This window comes from Podarcis cretensis, assembly GCF_951804945.1.
Source record: "Podarcis cretensis genome assembly, chromosome: 16".
Classification (NCBI taxonomy): domain Eukaryota; kingdom Metazoa; phylum Chordata; class Lepidosauria; order Squamata; family Lacertidae; genus Podarcis; species Podarcis cretensis.
This window is the reverse complement of record NC_137186.1, coordinates 11744757-11770285: the sequence shown is the minus strand read 5'-3', so window position 1 is coordinate 11770285 and position 25529 is coordinate 11744757. Positions and strand designations below refer to the sequence as shown.

The window sequence follows — 25529 nt, the reverse complement described above, 5'->3', positions numbered from 1 at the left end:
ACTGCAGCATGGAAGCACTGGGGTGTGTTTAGGCCGTGTTGGTGCTCAGCCTCACCTCCACAAGTGGTAGAAAAGCAGCGGGATATTAAGTCCCAAAGTCACCCATTCAGCTGCACAGAGAAACATCAGGCAGAAAAGGCCATGGATGGAATATTCGGGAACGACGAGCTGCAAGAGAAACCCTCTGGTCAAAAAGTGAGGCTATTTTGGGCACATATTGCACTCAGTGCGACACACAGCAGATAAAAGGAAAAAACCTATTAAAAACAGCCTCCCCCAAAACTTGGTGTCCCACAAATGTTGTTGGGACTACAGTGGTACCTCAGGTTACATGCGCTTCAGGTTATAGACTCCGCTAACCCAGAAATAGTGCTTCAGGTTAAGAACTTTGCTTCAGGATGAGAACAGAAATTGTGCTCTGGCGGCAGCGGAGGCAGCGGGAGGTCCCATTAGCTAAAGTGGTGCTTCAGGTTAAGAACAGTTTCAGGTTAAGTACGGACCTCCGGAACGAATTAAGTACTTAACCCGAGGTACCACTGTACAACTCCCATCTTCCCGAGCTTGTGGGCCAATTCCCCCCACCCTGCCCGCCAGATTTAGACCCTAAGACCTTCAAGAAGAAGTCCTTCAAACCTAGAACTGGAAAGTAGGGCACCCTGTCACCCTTCCTTTTGCTACAGCTCTTCTGGAAAGATGGGTGGGTTGTTAAACCGCTATGGGAATTGTAGCTCTAGGAAGGGTGTCCTAACAACTCTCAGCAGCCTTAACAAGCAACAGTTCCCAGGGTTCTTTGTGGGGAGGGCATGACTCTTAAAGGAGCATTGCACCCTCATCATTCTGCCCAGACACCGAGGGCCTTCTTGGTAGTGGCGCCCGCCCTGTAGAACGCCCTCCCACCAGATGTCAAAGAAATAAACAACTATCTGACTTTTAGAAGACATCTGAAGGTAACCCTGTTTAGGGAAGCTTTTAGTATTTGACAAATTATTGTGTTTTAATATTTTGCTGGAAGCCGCCCAGAGTGGCTGGGGAAACCCAGCCAGATGGGCGAGGTATAAATAATAAATTTATGATGATGATGTTGATGATGATGATGATGATGATGATGATGATGTGGTATCATAGTGCTTTAAATGGGTGTAGGTGTGCCCTTGGTCTGGACAAGTGGGAACTGCATCTAAATGTTGCAGTACAGAGCCCTCCCTATTTTAGATTCGCTAGTCACTACATTCTATTCTCCTTCCATGTTTTTTTCTTTTCCACCTCCCCCCATCAGTCAGCATTCTGTAGCCACTGAATATATTCAGTCCTCACTGGACAGTTTTGGGGGGCTCACCACCCCTTTAGAGTATTCTTCCTAACTTTTTTTTTTTTTTGTAATCCTGCAAAGCTCCAGGTTCTTCCCACATATCTGCTGATATCCCCCTTGTTGCATGGGTGGGGCAGTTTTCACAGAGTCACAGAATTGTACAGGTGAAACTCGAAAAATTAGAATACCGTGGAAAAGTTCATTTAGTTCAGTAATTCAACTTAAAAGGTGAAACTAATATATGAGATAGACTCATGACATGCAAAGCGAGATATGTCAAGCCTTTATTTGTTATAATTGTGACGATCATGGCACACAGCTGACGAAAGCCCCAAATTTCACCTTTTAAGTTGAATTACTGAAATAAATGAACTTTTCCACGATATTCTAATTTTTCGAGTTTCACCTGTAGAGTTGGGACCACGAGGGTCATTTACAAGGACCCTGTGCAATGCAGGAATCTTCTGCCCAGCGTTGGGCTCAAACCCACCACCTTTCGATCAAGAGTCCCGTGCTCTACTGACTGAGCTATTCCGGTTTTGGATACGTAAACAGCAGCATGCATACCAAGAACATCAGAAAGAGGGGGGAGAACGGTAAAGTGGGAGCAATTAGATACTCATCTGATATGGCTCGTCAACTGACACCCTTGGGTGCCAGAGTTAAAGGTGCCTCTGGAGGATCATCCCAGAGTGTGGCAGGGGTGGGGGTAGAAATTTGACTCCGTTCGCATTTAAAGTTGAATTACACTAATTAATACTTCCCAATATTTTGCGGCCCAAAACACAGCCTCAGAAATTTGCACCTCTCCAAGGTGTGCCATGAAGTTCTCTTAACAATGTGTAGGAAAATGTCAACAGTGGCCCCCTCTGGCAGGCGGTGGGATTATTTGGGGAGGGTGCTCAGAGGCAAGGGGGCGACAGAGGGGCACTGGAGGTGTGAATGACTACGAGACTTTGAAAAGCTGGTACCACTGAATCCAGCCCATCCATTTTGTTGAATTAATTAAACTAAAGAGTTTTAATCACATTTTGAATAGCTGTGCAATTAATTGTTATTGTTTTGGATTTTATTGTGTTGTTATCTTCCTTAGTGGGTTGTGCAAACTGCTAGTCTGAATAATGCTTTTTATAGGGTAAGGTAAGGGGTGCCGAAGGGACACGGGTGGCGCTGTGGGTTAAACCACAGAGCCTAGGACTTGCTGATCAGAAGGCCGGCGGTTCGAGTCCCCGCGACAGGGTGAGCTCCCGTTGCTCGGTCAATGCTCCTGCCAGCCTAGCAGTTCGAAAGCACATCAAAGTGCAAGTAGATAAATAGGTACCGCTCTGGCGGGAAGGTAAATGGCGTTTCCGTGTGCTGCTCTGGTTCGCCAGAAGTGGCTTAGTCATGCTGGCCACATGACCCAGAAGCTGTACGCCGGCTACCTCGGCCAATAAAGCGAGACAAGTGCCGCAACCCCAGAGTCGGCCATGACTGGACCTAATGGTCAGGGGTCCCTTTACCTTTACCTTAAGAGGTGCCAAGGATGAGGTGTGTGTGTGTGTGTGTACATGAAAATAACATACAAAATGCATTATATCTGGGGAAATACAAACATTATGGGAAACATGCTTAGCAAAAACATGTATAGTAGGCAAAAGTGCAAAGAAATGTGCATATATTAATGAAACTAATGTAGAAAAATGGGCTGTTTTAGGGAGAACTGCTTGCAAGAGCATAGATATATTGAGCAAAATGGCACAGAAAAATGTGTGTATTAGAAGAAAATTTGCACTAAACTTCTGGTGAATTTTCATGAAATTTGGGGGACGGGGAGGAAATCACAAACTGATGTGGAAATGTGGACTGACCTTAACATCAGAAAGATGAGAAACCGAGAGAAACTGGAATTGACAGGTTTGCCCATCAGGGAGATGAGAGTCATACGGTTCTCAAAGGGAAAAGGTTAAATGAGGGTGAAAGATACCAGCAAACAAAGAGGCAAAAAGGCACTCACCTTTCTCAAGAGGCAACAGATGCGTTCGATGTTTTTCAACCTCTCTCTCTATGCAGAAGTACAGAAATAAAAAAAATGAAATAAACACTAGTCAAATTGTTAGGGGAGCAACTGGGTATGATGGAGGGAGGAGGGGGAAGATATGGGGAGAGTCTATGGATCCTCAGGAATGTAACCAGAGAACATTAAATATCTCTGTAAGGATTTGTATAGGGGGAGGTTGGGGGGGGGGGATTTGAACAGCAACAGAATGTTGCAGAGCAAAGTCCTCCTATTGTGGATGCCAGCTATCAGGCAGATCGGCCCATTTCCCGGATACTCCATTCCGTCCCTCCTCCATTTCCATTCCTACCCCCCAACAGTCAGCATTCCACACCCAGTGAGCCTGCTGATGAGTCCTTATTGGGCAGTGGGTCATTTCCTGTTCCCCATTCCTTTGGTCTTCCCACCCCCTAAATGTTTTTGTGCTTCTGCTAAGATTGCCCTGCAAAAGCCTTCTGATGTGGGGAGTGGCCATAGTTCAGCAGCAGAGAATCTGCTTTGCCTGCAGAAGGCCCCGGGTTCAACCCATGGAACTCTCCAAGTCGGGCGGCTGCCAGTCAGTGTCAATAAAACTGAGTTAGATGGACCAGTGGTCTGACTCAGTATAATGCAGCTTCCTGGGCTCCTTTTTAAACCAGCCCACCTAGAACCATGAGAAGGGGAATCTTCCTTTATTTTTAGGGGGTGGGCCATAACTCAGCGCCACAGCTTCTGCCTCAAATGCAGAAGGTCGCAGGTTCAATCCCTGCATCTCCAGGAGTACTTTTAATATGAGCATTTTAGGTTGGTTTTATCCTTCCTTTTTATCTATTCTTTATCTTTGTTTTCCACAAGTTGCTTAGAGTTTATTGGGGGGGGGGTTAAAAAGCAACATATATATTGGTCTTATTCAGAGTAGACTCCTATCACTAGGTCTACTGAGAGTAGGGGATATATATACAGTGGTACCTCGGGTTACAGACGCTTCAGGTTACAGACACTTCAGGTTACAGACTCCGCTAACCCAGAAATAGTACCTCGGGTTAAGAACTTTACTTCAGGATGAGAACATAAATTGTGCTCCGGCAGCATGGTGGCAGTGGGAGGCCCCATTAGCTAAAGTGGTACCTCAGGTTAAGAACAGTTTCAGGTTAAGAACGGACCTCCGGAACGAATTAAGTTATTAACCCGAGGTACCACTGTACAAGAAGCCCTAAAGCAACGAGAGAGAGGGGGGGGGGCTGACCAACATGCACAAAATATTTTTTTCAAACCAGAGCAGGCATTTTTAAAATAAAAAAAGAAGAAGAGAGTTGGATCCAGCTATTTATTCCTCCCACTGCCGGAGCGAAAGATGCAAAGTTCTCCATGCTACATAGGAATCTGACAAGGCTGCTGACCCTCAGAGGCCGAATCCTGGCACCAGCACCGCAATCTGAACCGGAAGTGTGAACAGGCAGCCCATCGGGTTGCTTTTCTCAAAACGCAACACACCGTGTAATCCTCTGGGTGCGTGGGGAATAAATCTGTCAGCGAACGGGGATAATGAACCGTTCAAAAATCGCATTTATCCAGCGCTCTGTTCTTATCTGGTTTGCAGCCCCTTAATCCCAAAATTGTATTTTTTAACTAATTGGTGGTAATTATTTTGTAAGCCCTGGCGGCAGCCCTTCAAATCCTAACCTGCATCGTTTGGGAGGTCAAGAGCAGTGGCTCCACGCAGAGACACCCTTTGGAGCTGACCCATGAACCCTGCCTGAACCCCCTTTTCTGATCTAGCCAGCCAGTTCTGTTCCTGCCGTCTTGTGCTTTGAAAGGGGCTCTGCTGAGACTGATAGTCGGGCCTTGCAGAGGCCTTTTCAAAAAGCCCTCTTGCGCAGGGTTTTGCAGGTGCCACCAATCAGCTCATTGCTAGTACAGTGGTGCCTCACAAGACGAAATTAATTCGTTCTGCGAGTTTTTTCGTCTTGCGATTTTTTCATCTTGCAAAGCATGAACTTTGGAAAAGCTTCAAAAACCACCAAAGTCTTGAAAAACCTCAAAAAAGGCTACCACACTGCGTGCTATGAGTTGCTCCTCGAAGTGAATGCATGGTTTTAAGAAAAAGGAAACAAACTTGCAAGACAAAGGAAACAAACTTGCAAGACGTTTTCGTCTTGTGAAGCAAGCCCATAGGGAAATCCGTCTTGCGAAGCAACTCAAAAAATGAAAAACTCTTTCGTTTTGCGAGTTTTTCGTCTTTCGAGGCATTCGTCTTGCGAGGTACCACTGTACTAGCAAACCCTTTGTAGGCCGAGCCATTGTTTTACCTGCCCCACAGCTGATTGTGGGGTGCTTTGCTGAGCCAACTCTCAAATAGCGTATCTTCCAAATGTCAGGTAATTCACCTGTGAGGGTCGTGGCCACCATCCCAAAATATTGGCTGGGTGTCCCACTTACCAAGCCCCGACAATCAGTTGAGGCACAAAAACTGAACCCGGTGTCATTGTGACGTCAGGAATGATTGGCAGTTGGCCGTCCCCACCCACCTGTCCAAATTAGCCCATGAGGCCATTTTGCCCACTTCCCAAAATCCCAGTTTCCTTCCCCTTAGGCCACATGGTGAATCCCAGGAGAGATATGGGACGGGGAACAGGAGATTAGCCTTGGCCTGCGCCATGAGTTCCTCTTCTGGCGCCTGTGACACTTGGAGAGAAATTGAGGTCAAACAAAACTATTTATACTTGCAGGAGGGGAGGGGAGGGGGCAACCCAGAAGATGTGCCACCTTCTTGGCACTGCGCCAGCTCTCTCTCTCTCTCTCTCTCTCTCTCTCTCTCTCTCTCGTTTGAGAGTTATCAGGAACAGCCCAGGAGCTAACCTAATATTTCCTTCCCTTGCTTCAAAACTTCCACTTTTGTTACCACCTCCTTTTCATAGAATTGTACAGTTGGAAGGGACCACAGGGAACATCCAGTCCAACCCTCTGCTATGCAGGAATCTTTCGCCCAAGGTGGGACTCGAACCCACAATCCTAAGATGAAGAGTCTCACGCTCTACCGACTTGAACTATCCTATGAAGTGGATAGCTCAGAGGATAGTGGACTTTACCCATATAATGCCGTCTCCTGGCCTGCTAGGAACCACTGTCGGTGCCAATTAAACGAGGGCCAAAAATGGCCGCAGAACCTTTGCACCAGGGATGGGGAGGGGTGGGGGCCTCCCAGATGCTGTTGGACTATGGCTCCCATCATTCCAGGCTACTAGACAAAGCTGGCTGGGGCCATGGGGGTAGCCAGGAATTTTGTTGGGGGGCAGAACCGACATGATTGGTCATTTAGTTAAGTATTTCTATTGTTTTACTTGATGAGGGGCAGCTGCCCCCACTGGCGGAGGAAGAGGGGCGATCCCCACCCCCAGAAAGCGCCCCCCGCCCCCTGGATGCGTGCCAGCCCTGCCCCCGCCTGCTCTCTGCCCCCCCCCCCCCGGTGCTGGAGCATGAAGCCCTCCCTTGGCTATGCCCATGGCTGGGGCTCCCCTGCCCTCCCTTGGCTATGCCCATGGCTGGGGCTCCCCTGCCCTCCCTTGGCTATGCCCATGGCTGGGGCAGATGGGAGCTGGAGTCTGACAATAGAGAACTCTACCGCCCTCTTTCGTAGGACAATCCCTGCATCGTACCATCCTGTCCTTGCAGAGACACGCACAAGTGTGCAAAGCTCCCATTCTGAAAACGTTAAGTCAACCTTGGGGAATGGTTTTCAGCTCCATGGGCCGCATTGCAACATTCTGGGGGCCACATGCCAATTGTGGGCAGGGCCAGAGGCAAAAAGCAATTAGGTGAAGCAATGGATATAATTTTTACTTTTGTACAGTAGGCAAGTTTCCCAGAGTTCCGGTGGAAGAAATATTCATCCATTTATTTTTTAAAGGGTTCCCCACCACTGTACCTCCACCAGCACTATACATTTAAAAAAGCACCATAACACTTTGAACAATCATGGCTTCCCCCAAAGGATTATGGGAGCTGAAGCATGCTGGGAGTTGTTGGGAGGGCCCAATTCACCCCACAGAACTACAACTCCCAGAGTTCCCTGGGAAGAGGGCTTCATTTTCAAACCACTGTGGAATGTGTAGCTCTGTGAGGGGAACAGGGGCCTCCTAACCACACTCCTTGCGAACTACAGTTCCCAGCATCCTATGAGGGGGGGGAAACATGACTTTTAAAGCTGCTGAGAGTAGTTAGGAGACCCCTGTTCCCCTCACACAGAGCTATATACAGTGGTACCTCAGGTTAAGTACTTAATTCGTTCCGGAGGTCCATTCTTAACCTGAAACTGTTCTTAACCTGAAGCACCACTTTAGCTAATGGGGCCTCCTGCTGCTGCTGCGCCGCCAGAGCACGATTTCTGTTCTCATCCTGAAGCAAAGTTCTTAACCTGAAGCACTATTTCTGGGTTAGCAGAGTCTGTAACCTGAAGTGTATGTAACCTGAAGCGTATGTAACCTGAGGTACCATTGTATTCCACAGTGGTTTAAAAACTAAGCCCTTTCCCCAGGGGACTCTGGGAACTGTAGCTCTGCGAGGGGAGGAAGCGTCTGCTCCTAACAACCCTCAGCACCCTTGACAAACAACACTTCCCAGAATCCTCTGGGGCTGTTTAAAGTGGTGTGATGCTGCTTTAGATGGAGAGCGCCGATGGAGCCAGATCTGTTGCTGCCCGTCCCGCTTGTCCGACTCCCATCCACATCTGGTTGGGGGACATGAGATGCTAGACTGGACGGGCCTTTGGTCTGAGCACCTCCTGATATCTTCCCTCTTCTGATATTTATCTCTGAATGAACAGTGCCGGCACATCCGCCAGCCTGTCTGCGGCAGCGCGAGCGGGGGAGGCAGCGCAGCGCTGGGGAGGGGGCAGCGGCTTCCCCCTGCTTCTGCGGGGAGGCTGCTGAGCGACACTTTCAGGGCGGGATTTCAAAGGGTTTCCTATGGCTGAATGTTCCCGACTCCTGCCATTCCTTTGTGCTCTTTCAGCGGCGGATGAAAGCCACCTTTTATCCTCCCAATTGCAGTACAACAGCCCTGCCAGCTTTCAAAAACAGCTCTTTCCTCACCACCCACCCACCTCATCTTCCCCCTCCGCTGCCTCCTTCTCCGGAGGGTCCAATGTCTCTGCTCTGAGACAATGACAATTCTCTTTCTCAAGCTCTGGGAGGAAGACCTTTCATTGCCTACAGACAGCCACCCAATCTTAAACAACTCCTAACCCACAATAATACTACAACCAGACTTAACACGGACACTGGCACCAGAGCCTGCAATAAACCCAGATGTCAACTTTGCTGCCACATACACCCGGACAACACCATTACTGGCCCCAACAACATCACACATACCATCTCGGGACTATTTAATTGCTCATCGTCTAACATTGTGTATGCCATCAAATGCCAACAGTGTCCTTCAGCTCTCTATATTGGACAAACAGGCCAAACCTTACGCCAAAGAATAAACGGACATAAATCCGACATCAGGAACCACAAGACAGAAAAACCAGTAGGAGAACACTTCAATCTCCCAGGACATTCTATACAAGATCTCAAAGTAGCTGTTCTATTACAAAGGAATTTCAGAAATAGACTGGAAAGAGAAGCTGCTGAATTGCAACTTATTACCAAACTTAAAACCATGGAGAGACCTGGTCTGAACAAAGACATTGGATTCTTATCTCATTATACATGACAAAGCCATTTTTCATCTTCTCACCCCTTGCTTTTTCCTGTAAGACCTATTGCAGTCGTTAAGAGTCGTCAACAGGCTCATCACAGCTATCTGCCAATCACCCAATCCCACCACCCTTCTGAGTAATACCCCTCCCCACCTTCTCACTATATAGAAGGGTCTGGTGACTTCTGTTTCAGTGTATCTGAAGAAGTGTGCATGCACACGAAAGCTCATACCAAGAACTAACTTAGTTGGTCTTTAAGGTGCTACTGGAAGGAATTTTTTTATTTTGTTTTGACTGTGGCAGACCAACACGGCTACCTATCTGTATCTGCTCTGAGAGTTCACCCTACAGACCCAGATTGGAGGGTGGGGGTTATCGAACAAACATTTCCTTGCAGGGAGGAGGTGATTTGATGATGCTTTAAACTGCACAGCTGCTATTTTTTGCTTCACAGTGGCCTTTCCTATTATTTATTTGAGCGTTTCAGACAGGAGGTCATGGAACTGCAGGGTTGGGAGGGACCCTAGAGGGCAATCTAGTCCAACCCCCCGCAATGCAGAAATCTAAACTTAAGCATCCATGGCAGATGGCCAGTCTCCCCTAGCTCTGCTAGGAGATGCCAGGGGCTGAATCTGGGGCCTTTTCCAGGCATCTCAGCTTTTCTATCCATCCACCAAGATGCAGAATCATAGAACAATAAGGTGGGAAAGGACCCAAGGATCAGTTGTCCAGTCTCCTGCAACACAGAAACCACAGCTAAAGAACCCCTGGCGGTGGCTGACCAACCTCTGCTCAGAAACCTCCAATCAAGGTTTCTGCCTCCTGGGGGAGTCCGTTCCACTGCCTTAGAACTCATACCATCAGAATGTTCTTGCTAACGTTTAGTCAGAATCTCCTTTCCTGCAATTTGAATCCTCCCCTCCGGCAGTGGGACGCGGGTGGCGCTGTGGGTTAAACCACAGAGCCTAGGACTTGCTGATCAGAAGGTCAGCGGTTCGAATCCCCGCGAGGGGGTGAGCTCCCGTTGCTCGGTCCCTGCTCCTGCCAACCTAGCAGTTCGAAAGCACATCAAAGTGCAAGTAGATAAATAGGTACCACTCCAGCGGGAAGGTAAACGGTGTTTCCGTGTGCAGCTCTGGTTCGCCAGAAGCAGCTTAGTCATGCTGGCCACATGACCCGGAAGCTGTATGCCGGCTCCCTTGGCCAATAAAGCGAGATGAGCGCCGCAACCCCAGAGTCAGCCATGACTGGACCTAATGGTCAGGGGTCCATTTACCTTTACCTCCGGGGCAGCAGAAAACCAAGCTTGCTCCCTTTCTATGAGGTAGCCCTCCAGGTATTCAAAGACGGCTATCTTACTGCCTCCACTCGTCCCCAAACTTTCCAGTGGATTTGCTTTTACTTATTTATTACGTTTATTTCCCACGACTTTTATCCACTTTCCCTATTGTCCTCACAACCACCCTGTGAGATGGGTTAGGCTGAGTTTCATGAATGAGAGGGGATCTGAACCACTGTCTCTCCCAATGCTCTAATCATTACTTTCCTGTCACTTTCCTAACCACAAAAAGTCCCGGATTCCCCTTGGGGACAACCAGACTAGGGGCCACATGGCAATGGCAGCCATAGCCAGGACAACAAATGTGACTCTCTGTACTCTGTGTGCACTTATTTCCCTTGGAGGATATTCCAGGCTCCTCCCCTGAATCTCCATCTGTCGCTTCAAATGAAAGACAGTCTTGTCCTACCCCCACAGTTTAAAACCCCAAATTCCAACCTTTTTCTTCAGTCCCTTAGAACCTGGGTTCGAATCCTCCGTTCAATCACAAAGCTCACATGGTGGCTGGGAGGATAACACAGAGAGGGTGAGTACGCCATACTGAGGTCCGTGGAGGGAAGGTTGGATATAAAAAGCGAAAATAAATCACAATAAATTTAAAGTAGAGAGGCCGACGGGTAAGCTTGGGACCTTCTGAATGCCAAGCTTTACCACTGAGATGCGGGAAAGGACACTCCTAGAGAGGCACCACCACCACCACCACCCCCCGCTTCCCCTGCAGATGCTTCCTGCCTGTCACAATGCCTTGCATTTCGCTGGTTTCTGGATGTAAACCGGGTCTGGGTCTGCACAACAAGGGAAAGAGGAAGACCCCCGTAGGATGGGACTGGAGGCAGGGAAAGAGGAACGAATGGGACACAGAGACACCTCTGACACGACATGTATAGACTTACTGCCCTGGCTGGGTTGCCCTGGTCGATGGGGTTCTTGAAGTCCATGTGCAATTCGTCAAAGGCAATTATCTAAATGGAGAGAGAGAGAGAGAGAGAGAGAGAGAGAGAGAGAGAGAGAGAGAGATTATTGAGAGGACCTGTCAAGCCATGAGATGCAAACATCAAACTGTATCATCAGCAAGCGCCAACGCAGGTGTTTATGTAAATCAAGGATACGTTCCTGTCGTTTATTGAATGGCTTCGCTTATATCCAGGGCTCTGCTTTTCTTCTGCAGTTTCCTTGCACAAGGGAGTTTTTCAATGCGAGGGGAAAGAGGAGATGAAGTAAAGGAGGAAGGACACAGCTCCCACCAGTTATACATCTGGAGGCTGGGAACCTGCTCAGTCCTTCTCTTTTGAAAATAAAACAAATGTGGCTTTTTTTTTTTTTACAGTTTTGCACTTGCCAGCGGCTTTATACTCCAGATGCATTCATCTGCCACAGATTTCACTCTCTTTATTTATTTTTATTCTTCATCTCTGGCATTTTGCGGAATTAGCACTGTCCCAGGTGCTGCATAATACTTGTTCTGCATTGATAAGAATTCAATCTTTTATAGCGTGGCAGCACCCAAAACTTCAGAACTCCCGGCCTATTGACAACAGACAGGCACCTTTGCTGTACTCTATTCAGTGCTTGCTTAAAACATTTTTGTTTTGGCAATCCTCTCCAGACTTGTAGAAAACTGATGTGCTTTAAATCTAGATTTAGCTTATCGTTAACTTTAATTATTATTTGAATGTGTTAGACAAATGTATTTTTACTGATGATTTTATTGTTTTATTCTTCTTGTAAACTGCTTTGAGGTTTTATTGCAACCAAGCGGTAGATAAATCACGTGAAATAAATACATTAATAAATAAATTTTATGAGCTTGTGAACCGCCCATTGCCTCCTGAGCAATACAGAAAGGTAGATAATAAATAGATGGATTTTGGACATTACATTTTAAAAACAACCACAACAGCCATCTGGACATTCAGCTACAAGAAATGTGCATGAACCTGAACTGCCCATAACATTATCATTGTTTTAAAAATCAACTTGTTTTTAACATCACTATTTTTTTATTAATGGTTTTAATACGTATGTTACATTCTTTGCAAACTGCTTAAACATTTTATTGTTTACAGATGAAGCGGGCTGCAAATTTTGTTAAATAAATAGATAATCAATAAGGTAACATTAACATCTGTGTCATAGGCCAGGGGTGGGGAACCTTGGGCCCAGGGGCCTAAATGTGGCCCTCTAGACCTTTCTATCAGGCCCTTGGGACTCTCCCCAGGCCACAACCCCTGTCCGGTCTTGCTTTTCACCCTAGGGTGTTTTTTGCCTGGCTGGAATGTGTCCTTGAACTCTGATCATGCATGTGCGCAGAAACTAGCTTCTTTTCTGCGGTGGCTCCCTGCTTGCGGAATGCTCTCCCAAGGGAGGCTCACCTGGCGCCTTCGTTACATATCCTCTTCTCCCAGACCTTTGGCTACTTAAACATTCTATGGGCTTTTATACTGGGGGGGGGGGGCGCGGTGTTACTGTTTTTGTTTGTTACTATGTTGTGCATTTTTGTCTTTTTATATTGTAAACTGCCCAGTGATCCTCGGATGAAGGGTGGTATAGAAATGTTGTTGTTGTTGTTGTTCTTTTTGGTGATGATGATGATGACGTTGATGTTGTTGATGTTGTTGTTGTTGTTATCAGCCAAAGGGGAAATTTGCTTCCGTTGCTCCACCTGCTTTTTCTCTGACTCTTTCCATCACTAGCTTTTGGCCCCAGGAAAGTGGCCCAGAAGGAGGATCCAGTCCCCAGATTGAAAAAGATCAAAGGAAGATTTAGGGGAGCATGACCTGTTCACCCGCATGGGGTACTGAGGCGAGAAGATGCTGCAGCAGTGATGTAGAACGGAGGGCAAGAGGTGTGGGAGCACCAAATTTTGGTATCACACAGGACGCCCTTGAAATCTGAAGTCCACCAATGCAATTTCCCACCCTCATCAAAGACAGATTACCATAGTTTCTACTCAGTCATTTGCAAACTCTGAAGCACACATGAATCAGCTAGGGCCAGATCAAAGGGTGGAGGCTTCCGATGTGACTGTGTTAATCTCGCCTCTAAAAAGCACTCTGTTAAAATCTGCGTCCATAATCACACACCGCACACTGTAGTTGTTTTGGAAATTTCTATTTATTACTTCCAGTCTCTCTAATGACTGTGTTTTTCTGTACAATTGTTCACAACTCTTATAGGGGGCTGGGTGGAGATTCAATAAAAAAGAAAATAAAAAAATGTTTAAGAATAGCTCATAAAAATATCAACACTTGAACATGCAAGCCACAGGTAGATTGTCACACATTAACAGCACATTTGTAATTTTCACATCCAGCATGTCAATAAGATGCATATGTGATCTGCACATTGTTTTCTACACAGAGAAATAGCTGTGGTCTTTTTTACCAGCACCATTCTTTTAATTAAAAAATAAATAACATTAAATTGCTTCTCTCAAATTTCCAGTCACTGGTTCCTACCCTGCCCTCTGGAGCGACGGAGAACAGTTACCCTCATCTTGCACACAATAGTTCTTGCTGATATTTGGAGGCAGCTATCAGGTCTCCCCTGAATCTTAACACTGGAATTTATAACTACAAAGTCCATCACGCTTAGCCTTGTCTACACCAGGTGTGAGGAACCTTTGGCCCTCCAGATGTTGCTGAACCGCAACTGCCACCATCCCAGGCCACTAGTCTGATGAGGGTTGTAGCTCAGCAACATCTGGAAGAATCTGACATTTGATATTTAAAACAAAAACATGCAAATAGTCATCAAGGAGAAAACCAGAACTGGGTTAGACTTCCTTACACTCTGCACTCTTCCCCATTTTCCTGCTTTTTTAAAATTACAGTGGTACCTCAGGTTACAGACGCTTCAGGTTACAGACTCCGCTAACCCAGAAATATTACCTCAGGTTAAGAACTTTGCTTCAGGATGAGAACAGAAATCGTGTGGCGGAGGCGCAGCAGCAGCGGGAGGCCCCATTAGCTAAAGTGGTACCTCAGGTTAAGAACAATTTCAGGTTAAGAACGGATCTCCAGAAGAATTAAGTTCTTAACCAGAGGTACCACTGTACTTATTCCCACCTAAACTAGGACAGAGATTTTCAACCCTTCGGAGTCCACGACTCCTTTGACCAACTACATTCTTCCTGCAGCACCCCTGTGGGTGGGGCTCAGGAGCCCAGTTATGTCACCCCTTGCCTGCAGAGCTGGCGGCCTCTCACCCTTTTTTGAACCCCCTTCCCTTGTGGAGAGTTTCCTTAGCCTCCTTTCCTTGGACGTCCTCTGGGCAGTCACTGCTGCCACCCATAGTTTCTGAGCTGCCCCCCACCCCAAAGATAGCTGCCTCCTCACACTGCCCCACAGGGGCCTGGGAAGAGGATGCCCCCAGCCATAGTGGTCCAAAGGTAAAGGTCAGGGACTCCTGACCATTAGGTCCAGTCACGAACGACTCTGGGGTTGCGGCGCTCATCTTGCTTTATTGGCCGAGGGAGCCAGCGTACAGCTTCCAAGTCATGTGGCCAGCATGACTAAGCCGCTTCTGGCAAACCAGACCAGCGCACGGAAACACTGTTTACCTTCCCACCGGAGTGGTACCTATTTATCTACTTGCACTTTGACGTGCTTTCGAACTGCTAGGTTGGCAGGAGCAGGGACCGAGCAACGGGAGCTCACCCCATCACGGGGATTCAAACCGCCGACCTTCTGATCGGCAAGCCCTAGGCTCTGTGGTTTAGACCACAGCACCACCCACGTTGGTCCAAAGCAGACTGGCTAAAGGTGAATGTGAGGCCACACCTTACCTTGGGAGGCAGCAGTGGCAGCAACAGGTACTGCCAGGCCTGCATGAGGCAAAGGCTCCTCTTCAGTACTGGGCGCTCAGTTCCCAGGCTGGCACTGCACACAGCAAGCACAAGAAAAGCCAGTGCAGTGCCTGCCTGCCCTCCCACTAGTCTGTCCATTCCCAACAGCAAGGGCTGGAGGACTGGCTGGCTGGGCTCCCTCGCCTGCTTGCTTGCTTACTCCGAGGTCGCCTCACCTTCTGGCAACCAGCACCCCTTGGGCAGCCCCAGAGGCACCATTCGCCTGTGGAGCTTGTAGCCAGGGCCTCTGCAACAAACAGCTGTGCAAGCCTTTGTGAGGCAGAGACGCAAGAAGGAATCAGAGGAGGGAGAGAAGGAAAGAGGGACAGAGACCAGTGTTGCCTGCGGCACCCCTGACCATAATTTAAGGCACCCCAGGGTGCCATGGCACACTGGTTGAAAACCACTGAACTAGGGGGGGGGCCCTACTAATGGAGGTTGAAATAATGCAACAAAATCAGATCCTGGATTGTTGCAATACAGTGGTACCTCGGGTTACATACGCTTCAGGTTACAGACTCCACTAACCCAGAAATATTACCTCGGGTTAAGAACTTTGCTTCAGGATGAGAACAGAAATCGTGCTCCGGCGGCGCGGCAACAGCAGGAGGCCCCATTAGCTAAAGTGGTGCTTCAGGTTAAGAACAGTTTCAGGTTAAGAATGGACCTCCGGAACAAATTAAGTACTTAACCTGAGGTACCACTGTACATGTTTTATATTATTATTGATGGAGTCCATGCCCTTAGCTCAGCCAGAAGAGCAGAAGTCTCTTAATCTCAGGAGCCCGTCAGGAAAAAGATTCCTGCATTGCAGCGAATTGGACTACATGACCTTCGTGGTCCCTTCCAGCTACCGGTAATTATATTCCAACTGATTCTAATTATATATCTCTACCTAGCTATCAATATTCAGTATATGAAAAACCTCAGAGGAGAACAATGTGCCAGGGCACCCTTGATTCACTCTCCCTCCTTCACGTGAAGCAGACGGGCTTCTTTGAGTCAGCTTCAAACTTATTTAGAATTTTGCAGTCAGAAAACAGAGAAAGGAGTTACGGTGGTACCTCGGATTACAAACACCTCAGGTTACAAACACTTCGGGTTACAGACTCTGGTAACCTGGAAGTTGTACCTCGGGTTAAGAACTTCACCTCAGGATGAGAACAGAAATCGTGCGGCGGTGGCGCGGCGGCAGTGGGAGGCCCCATTAGCTGAAGTGGTACCTCAGGTTAAAAACGGTTTCAGGTTAAGAACAGACCTCTGGAAGGAATTAAGTTCATAACCAGAGGTACCACTGTACAGTATTTCAATTTAGGCATGCCTATAAGTTTTGTGTTGCTTCATCACAATAAAATGTTGTTTTATGGTTTAGCACTGGTTTTATTTTGAATTATATCTGGGTTGGGGGGGCGGCACCATAATCTCCTCAGTGCTTAGGGCCTCTAAAGGTCTTTAATCAAACTCTGAGAAAGAGGGCAGTTCTTTCTTTCCATCCGAAGGTCTCATTCTGATCTGTGCTGCCATAACTCAGGATTCTCTGGTTTCCTGGTTCACCCCTCGCTTCCCACTATGCGTAACTCCCCTGCCCTTCAAAATCACAAGATCCTCTGCTCCGACGTTTCTTTTCCAGCATCTCGGAGGAAATTTCCAGACGTCATGCCTCTTTCACAGAGCTCAGGGGGCGGATTTAATTACCCAGAAGGTTCCCTTAACGTGCCGACCCCTGGTGCCTCCATTCCTCTCTTCAGCGCCATATGCTCTCCTACCCAAAGCAGCTTCTCAGGAACAAGGAGGCCTACAGGAAGCAGCCAAACCGGGTGAGTCATCCCAGATCTTCAGAGTGACAAAGTCTCCAGAGCGGGGATGGGGAAGTGGGGGGGGGGAGGATGTTGGCTCAGAGCCCCCAGGGCTCGGTTGGCATGTGCCGAAGCCGCCCACGGGGCTGGGTGTCTCCTCCCCATCATCACTAGCTGAGCGGCAGAGCCTTTCCATCGAGGGTTTCTGCCCACCACAGAAAAAGCACCCTGAGAGCTGAGGTTCTTACGCAATTGCAACACCCCCTGGGACTCATTGCCACAAGAGGTGAGCTGCTGATGGCTGCTAGCTTAAGACAGCGTTGCCGTATGTCAAAAAGTAAAAACCAGGACACCCCAAAAGTTGTTGAGCTAAAAAAATGTGATTTTTAGGGCAAAAGGCAGCCTTTCGGAAATCCCCCCTGGATGTCAATTCCGCCTTTAAAATCCCAGTTATGTCCAGGGAAATCTAGATGCATGGCAGCCCTAGCTTTAGAGGGCTTTTAGAAGGGGGGGGGTATACAAAGTCAAGACAGCTATTAGCTTCTTGAGAATCTGAATTTAAAAAACGCTAGGTAACGTTAAAGACGTCAGCCTGCATTATCAGTGCTCTCAGAAGCCAGAGGGCTTGCTGAACAATGAGTTCAGTGGTTGGAGAACAGGAACAGGGTCCCACCACCACACATTGCATTAATCCATCATTTACTGCTCTTAAAAATTCATTATTGTTCTTTGAAACATTTGGCACGGCCAACCGCTTAGTCCTCCACTTGAAACTCTGCCAGAGTCCACATAAATAGAAATGCACGTCTTTCCCCTGGTCACCCTCGCCTCTGTTGTTGTCACATTTTTGATTGTAAGCTCCTCAGGAGCAGGGACTTGCCTTCTGCTCCTTTGTAAGGCGTTGTGTCCTTTGGAGAGTGGCCCATTAGGGGCCTCAGCCAGCTTCTACCTGCCTGCCTTCTTGCTTACTCTAGAGAGTTGGCCCAGCCGGTCAGCTTCCTCCTTCTTAAGATCAGTGTTGAACTGTTAATTATGACAGCCCCCTTGAGAGTTCTCCTGGCAGCCTGGGCAAAGGAGCCCAATGAAAGCTTTTAGGTTATTTTTAATAACCTAAAGAGGAGGAGGATGGGGATAAAACTAGAATTAGCTAGCTCTGCCTGCCATTGGCTCTGGCGCCACCTGCTGTTGGGCTCCCTGCATTCTGCCGTACCGGTTCCAATGGTCGCCAGCCAACACTGGCGATGGAATCAAACATTTATACATGGAATGAGGGCTACAGAAAAACCTGGGGAGGGGGCTGCCTGTGTGAGCTCTGTCTTCTTGAAGGAGCTGTAGCTCAGCGGGAGACCATCTGCCCAATCCCAAGCATCTTCAAGTAGGCCCAAGAAAGTATTACCCTGGAAAAAGTACCCTGGAGAAGGCTAAACCATGGTTTATTAAACTGTGATTTAGGAAACCATGGCTTATTGTTCTGTGTGAACCCAGCCCACCATCTTAGCTAAGGTTCATTAATTATGGTTAAAAGCAGCTTGTTAACCGAGGTTTTCTAGTTGGCTTATCAACCATACTTAAGGTTAACCACGGCTTAGCAATACGTGGGGTCACCGACCTTGACCTCTTTAACTATGGCTAAGGAGCCATCAATGCCCAAAATCTACAGAGCTGTGAGAAAAGGGAGGCAAAAGTTCAGACGTCTCTCAAGGCTTAGCTGCTGTCGCTTTAAAACTATTCTGTGACACAATGAACCAAAGTTTAGGTAATCGTCTGCCAGATGCCTCACCTTTAACCATGGTTTACGTTAACCGTGGTTTAGCGTTAGGTGCAAACTGGACAATATTAAGCCACAGGTATGGATTGTCCAGCTTGGTATAAAGTCGCAGCCTATGCTTTTTCCTATAACTAGCGGGGGAATATGGGTTGTATCCAATGTTAGTCCTACCCAGTGTAGACCTATTGAAAGTATTGGAGATGGCTAATGTACAGTGCCAGATTAAACCCGGTGGAGGCCCCTAGACAGTCAAAATCTCGCAGGCCCATTTGCAAATTATCTCCTAATACATTTTTTATTTTCTTTCAAGATCAAATCAGTATTATTTTGATCCAATGTGGCGGGGCCTCTAAAAGGCAGGAGGCCCATGGGCCAGTGCCTACTCTGTCTGTTTTGTAATCTGGCACTGCTAACATAGGTCCATTAACTTTAATAGGTCTACTCTGGGTAAAACTTTGTTGAACCCCCCCCCACACACACAAATTATACCACATGCAAACAAATGTGGGAGTATAGAGGATGATGATACAGATTTTCCTGCTCACAAACATGAAGGTGCACAAACCAACCCTTATCTGCAGCTGAATCAACATGCTTGCCTTGTGCAGCTCACAACTAAGTGGGGCAGCAGCCGTGGGGCAGAGTGGCATGGGCCCCTCCCGAGAACAAGCCTGGCCTGCCATCTTTCTCTGGCATGGAGAGGGTTGGGTTTGGGCTGAGAGGGGCTCTCCTGAGCTCCTTCAAGGGCTCCTTCGCCTCGCTCTGAAACTTGTCCTTGCAGCTGCCGGGTGCATTAAATGGATTCCTCCTGCTGGGTCAGCTAATGCAATTTGCAAGTAAGTGGGGCAGCTGTGTTGTGGTGCTGGTGCCAGGACTCTCCAGAGACCAGGCCCAGTACAAGTGCCTCACCTATACCCTCCTTGATGGCAGCCCTGAGCATCCACAACAGCGTTCAGCCAGGAAGCTTTAACTAACTCTCATACAGTTGTACCTCGGTTTACAGATGCTTCAGGTTACAGTCTCCGCTAACCCAGAAATAGTACGTGAGGTTAAGAACTTTGCTTCAGGATGAGAACAGAAATCGTGCCGTGGTGGCGCATTGGCAGCGGGAGGCCCCATTAGCTAAAGTCGTATCTCAGGTTAAGAACAGTTTCAGGTTAAGAACGGACCTCCAGAACGAATTAAGTACTTGACCGGAGGAACCACTGTATATACATACCAATTGCTGCCTCAATTTGCCTTACCCAAACATACAAACCCCTTTACATCTTATATGCCAACTCTAAAGAACTAGCCCTGTTCCAGGGCTGCATAATTCTCATTCTGCATTTATAAGAAACCAATCTTTTATCGTGTGGCAGCACCCAACACTTTGGAACTCCCTGCCCACTGACATTTAGAAAAGCACCTTCGTTGTACTGCTTTCGGACCCTGCCAAAGGCATTTTTTTTTAAGGCAAGCATACCTAGGCATATAGAACATTGCATGTATTTTAATCTGGTTCTTAGCTTATCGTTGATTTCCATTATCTTTGGAATGTTCAAATGTTTTAACTTTTTTAACAGATGATTTCATTGGTACAGTGGTACCTCGGGTTACAGACGCTTCAGATTACAGACACTTCAGGTTACAGACTCCGCTAATCCAGAAATAGTACCTCGGGTTAAGAACTTTGCTTCAGGATGAGAACAGAAATCACATGGTGGTGGCGCAGCAGCAGTGGGAGACCCCATTAGCTAAAGTGGTACCTCAGGTTAAGAACAGTTTCAGGTTAAGAACGGACCTCCAGAACGAATTAAGTTCTTAACCCGAGGTAGGTAAAGGTAAAGGGTAAAGGGACCCCTGACCATTAGGTCCCGTCGTGACCAACTCTGGGGTTGCAGCGCTCATCTCGCTTTACCGGCCGAGGGAACCGGCATACAGCTTCCGGGTCATGTGGCCAGCAGGACTAAGCCGCTTCTGGCGAACCAGAGCAGCGCACGGAAACGCCGTTTACCTTCCCGCCGGAGCAGTACCTATTTATCCACTTGCACTTTGACGTGCTTTCGAACTGCTAGGTTGGCAGAAGCAGGGACTGAGCGACAGGAGGTCACCCCATCTGTATTATTATTATTGTTGTTTACTGAATTTATATATATTTGTTCTGTATCCTTTTTGTAAACTGCTTTGAAGTCTCATCTTCTTCTTACAGTCAAATGCAATATGCAATTTTCAGGATGAAGCACACAAATAGTTATCTGAGTGCTAGTCCTCAGGCAGTCAAAATGTTCTGGGGGTGCTGCTGCTGTAATTTTATCCTGCTTCCGTTGCATTGCAGCACAAGAGAGCTCCCTCCAGATGGTAATCATAGAACTGTGGAGTTGGATGGGACCCCGAGGGTCATCCAGCCCAGCCCCCTGCAATGCAGGGAACATTACGGGAAGCACCGCAGAACAACTCCGATGGCAGCATAGTGGATAGAGCAGGGGTAGGCAACCTAAGGCCCGTGGGCCAGATGTGGTCCCATCACCTTCTCAATCCGGCCCGCAGACGGTCCGGGAATCAGTGTGTTTTTACATGAGTAGAATGTGTCCTTTGATTTAAAATGCATCTCTGTGTTATTTGTGGGGCATAGCAATTCGTTCATTATTTTTTTCAAAATATAGTCCGGCCCACTGCATGGTCTGAGGGACGGTGGACCGGCCCATGGCTGGAAAAGGTTGCTGACCCCTGGGATAGAGTGTCGGGCTAGCAGCTGGGAGAGACCAAGGTTCAAATCCACAACGTTCACCGGGGTAGCCTTGGGCCAGTCCCTGCCTCTCAGCCTAACCTACCTCACAGGGTCGTTGTGTGGATCAAACAAGGAGGGGGGAGAACCACTTAAGCCACCTTGAGCTCCTGGGGGGGGGGGGAGTAGCGATATAAACACCATCAATAAAATGGAACAATCTGCAAAAATCCTCCCCTAGAAGAGGAAGAAGAGTTTGGATTTGATATCCCGCTTTATCACTACCCGAAGGAGTCCCAAAGCGGCTAACATTCTCCTTTCCCTTCCTCCCCCACAACAAACACTCTGTGAGGTGAGTGGGGCTGAGAGACTTCAGAGAAGTGTGACTGGCCCAAGGTCACCCAGCAGCTGCATGTGGAGGAGCGGGGAAGCGAACCCGGTTCACCAGATTACGAGACTCTTAACCACTATACCACACTGGCTCCCCTATTGCATTATGAGTGTGCCAATCGCATTGTTGCAGAACACACACACATAACCCACTGCCAGTCTGGAGGGACCATCTGAATAGGCCATCCCCCTTTGCAGTGGGCTCTGGCCAACAGTGTTCCCCGCACACCTACGGGCCGAGGAGAGAGAACGCCTCCCTGCTTCACTAAGGTCTCCCTCTTCCCTTTTCCGTTCCTCTGACAGCCACGACTGAACCGGCACTCGTCACCTGTCAAAGGCACACCGTGTGCTACAGGCGCCTGTAGTGGGTTGCCTAGCGACACTCGCACGCTGCATTCTCCTCCGTTCGGAACAGGAGAACATTCCACAGCCCTGGGTTCCTTCACTTCCTACCCCAACCTCCTCTCCCAGCTTCCTAACCACCTCTGCTTTCTCCCTTTCTCCTTCACTGACCATCAAGTGCCCAAAAATACGGCCGGGGGATGGGACAGGGCAAGGCGAGGAGGGGAGGGCGAGATTCCTGAGGTCATCAGCCTAGACCTTGAAAGGAAATGATATAAAAAAGCCGTATTAAGGACAGCAAGTAAGTCAAATGCAGGATCTTGTCCCACCCCCCACAAATCTTAAGTTTTCCAGATTTCCACATCAGTTTGCACTGGGGGAGGGAGGGGGAAATTCACCAGCATTTTAGTGTGAATTTTCCCTCAGTGTGCACATTTCTGCACCGCCTTAATGTACACATTTGTGCAAGCAATAGTCTCTAAAGCATTTATTTATTTACGCCGTGCCTTTCAACCTACAGTCTTGTTTTCTATATGTCATTTTCATTAATGTATGGATTTATACGCACACGTTACCCTAATATGTGTGCTTTCGTACGCGTCGCATGCCTGGAGGACATACAGCTGCAGAATTTGGAGATGTGCAAATCCCAAAGGACGGCTGTTCTCCGGTTCGTTTATTGTTTCAGAAATTAGGAAGGACCGCCTGCTAAATGCAGGCTGAATCAGATTCCCCACCCCTCCATCCCAATCCCTAGATAAGGGTAAGCAAGAGATTGAAGTGGGTTTATTTAATAATAATAATAATAATAATAATAATAATAATAATAGTGGAAGATTTTTGCTGTGTAGTTTGGGGGGAGGGAATTTAAGAGGATGAGGTGGTCAAAGTCCTGGGGACTGCAATTAAAAAGATGTACAGTGGTACCTCAGGTTACAGATGCTTCAGGTTACAGAGTCCGCTAACCCAGAAATAGTACCTCAGGTTAAGAACTTTGCTTCAGGGTGAGAACAGAAATCGTGCGGCGGTAGTGGGAGGCCCCATTAGCTAAAGTGGTACCTCAGGTTAAGAACAGTTTCAGGTTAAGAACGGATCTCCAGAATGAATTAAGTTCTTAACCCGAGGTGCCACTGTATTTGGATGGCAGGAAGACAGAAGAAGTGTTGTGGCTCAGTGGCTGAGCATCTGCCCTGCATGTAGAAGTTCCGGGTTCAATCCCCAGCATCTCTGGGGCCCCAGAGAGCCCCCTGCCTGAAGTCCTGAAGAGCTGCTGCCAGCCAGTGTAGGCAACACTGAGATAGGTGGGCCAATGGCTTGGGGCTCTGTATAATAAGGCTATACTGTAGTAAACATCTTTGTCTAAAAGGCAACGGCAAGAGGAGGATGTACGCAATGCACACCCTTTGCACTGAGTGCGGAGGAATGTGCGAATCGGGAGGGTAGATTAAATCAGGGAAACTGTGGCCCTCCCAGAGAGTGTGGGACTCCAACTCCCATCATCCCCGACCACGGGGTGTGCTGGCTGGGGCTGATGGGCGTTGAAGTCCAACAGCTTCTGAAGGTTCCCCCAAATTTCCCCATCCCTGGATTAAAGAATCCACAAGCCAGAAGGGATGCCAATCAGCATAATATTAGATTGTGTGTCAATATGTTCTATGGCAGGGAAAAACCAATTGTGTTTCTAATCGAACCTTGAATTTTGAAGCCCAAATTGCCACGAAACCCAAATATGTTTATCTAAAAGGTTTAATCCTTGGTGATGTTTTGGAAATGGTTATCCTTCTTTTCATTGCTGCTGGGAATAGTAGAGTGACCAGCTTTAGGAGTGGGGAACACGGCACCAAATTATTTGGGTTTTTTAAAAAAATACAGACTATAGCTACCTAAATTGACATACTACGAAAGCAGGTCTGAAGATCAACAGCCAGATGAGTTTAGAGAGCGATGGAGTATTTTTCTGATGTTGTAGAACAATAAATTCCAAGACAATATTCAACCCCATAGTTCTTTTGCCTTATTGTCATTGAAAGAAAAGAACTTTTGTGTTGTGTTCTTGTATTTTTCCTATCCTGGTCCCTTAACGTCCGATGCTTCTTATGTTATTCATAAGTTATTTTTTAAATATCTGTCTATCTGTTTATTTATCCTATCTCCCAAAAAGAGCCCAGGGTGGTAAACGCAGTTAACGATAGGGCAGTGATAAAAAAAGAAATAACAATAAAATAAAATAACTGAAATGTTTAAAATACTGTTAAAAAAAAAAAAAAACATTTGAAACAAATTGAAAAACAGATGTAACCAAATCACATGTTTGGATAGACCTCCGCTGAAATAGAAACATTTCCCACAAAAGTCTAAATGGGGATGGGGTCAATCAGCAGTGAGTTCCAAAGGACAGGCCACACTTAAGAAAAAACTCCGTATAAACATGGAATGATCATTGTATGACTCCTGAAGAAGGGCAAAGTCTGCAGATTGAAGTGATCATATCAGTACATACGGGATAGAATCGTAGAATTGCAGAGTTGGAAGGGGAACGCAAGGGCCATCTAATCCAACCCCCTGCATTGCAGAGATAAGGCACTCCCCACAAGTAAATACGTTTTATAGTTGCTCAAAAGCTGCATAAAAATTAAAAAAAAACCTCCAAAAGCTAAAAAATAAAATAAAAGTACAGCTCCAGCCACAGGAGAACAGTGCCAAAAATATATGGTTTATACTGATTATGAATGCGATTTCCACTATCATTCGTTTTGATATGGGGGATTTAAGAACAATCACATTGCATCTGTAATATTAGAAGCAGGTTTTTTTGTTTTGTTTTTAAGGATTTATTCCTAAAAGAAGAAATATTTTCCTCAAGACCTCACCAGCTGAAGAATTTCGTTTGGAGCTATTGCCATGCATTCTTGATCCTATTTTCTATTTTTATTTTTTTGATATGGTATACTATTCTTAATGAGATAAGTTTTCGTAAGCTGCAGACTTTAGAAGGATAAATCAATTGGGAGCGATGAGACGCTTAAAGAGAGTGCCTTCACTTCATCGACGCCTTCTAATAAGACGACATTTTCGGTTTTGAATTTAATGGAATATTTTTAACAAACAATTTGCAAGAGACAGAGGGAGCCCCCTCCCCACAGGCATGCAGGCATCGAAAAGGAGCAGTGGTGGTGCTGGCAGAACCTTTAAGCGGTTCTCTGCACTCCAGCGAGAAGGAGCAGCATGGGGCAATGGTCAGAGCATCGGATTCAGAGTTTCCCGGCACACTCGCCATTTCTGTGATTCACTCGCACCATTTTCTCTCAGAC

At 47.2% G+C, this 25529-nt stretch overlaps 1 protein-coding gene across 1 annotated transcript in view; it reads right to left on the bottom strand.

Annotated features, from left to right (window-relative positions):
- CNIH2 (cornichon family AMPA receptor auxiliary protein 2) overlaps positions 1 to 25529 on the bottom strand; it is a 51818-nt gene that overhangs the window by 5437 nt on the left and 20852 nt on the right. The window contains exons 2-4 of the mRNA XM_079958521.1: positions 11263 to 11331; positions 3306 to 3353; positions 56 to 168 (exon numbers count right to left, since the gene is read on the bottom strand). Of these exons, the coding sequence (XP_079814647.1) occupies positions 56 to 168; positions 3306 to 3353; positions 11263 to 11331 (230 nt within the window). The remainder of the gene's footprint in view (positions 1 to 55; positions 169 to 3305; positions 3354 to 11262; positions 11332 to 25529) is intronic.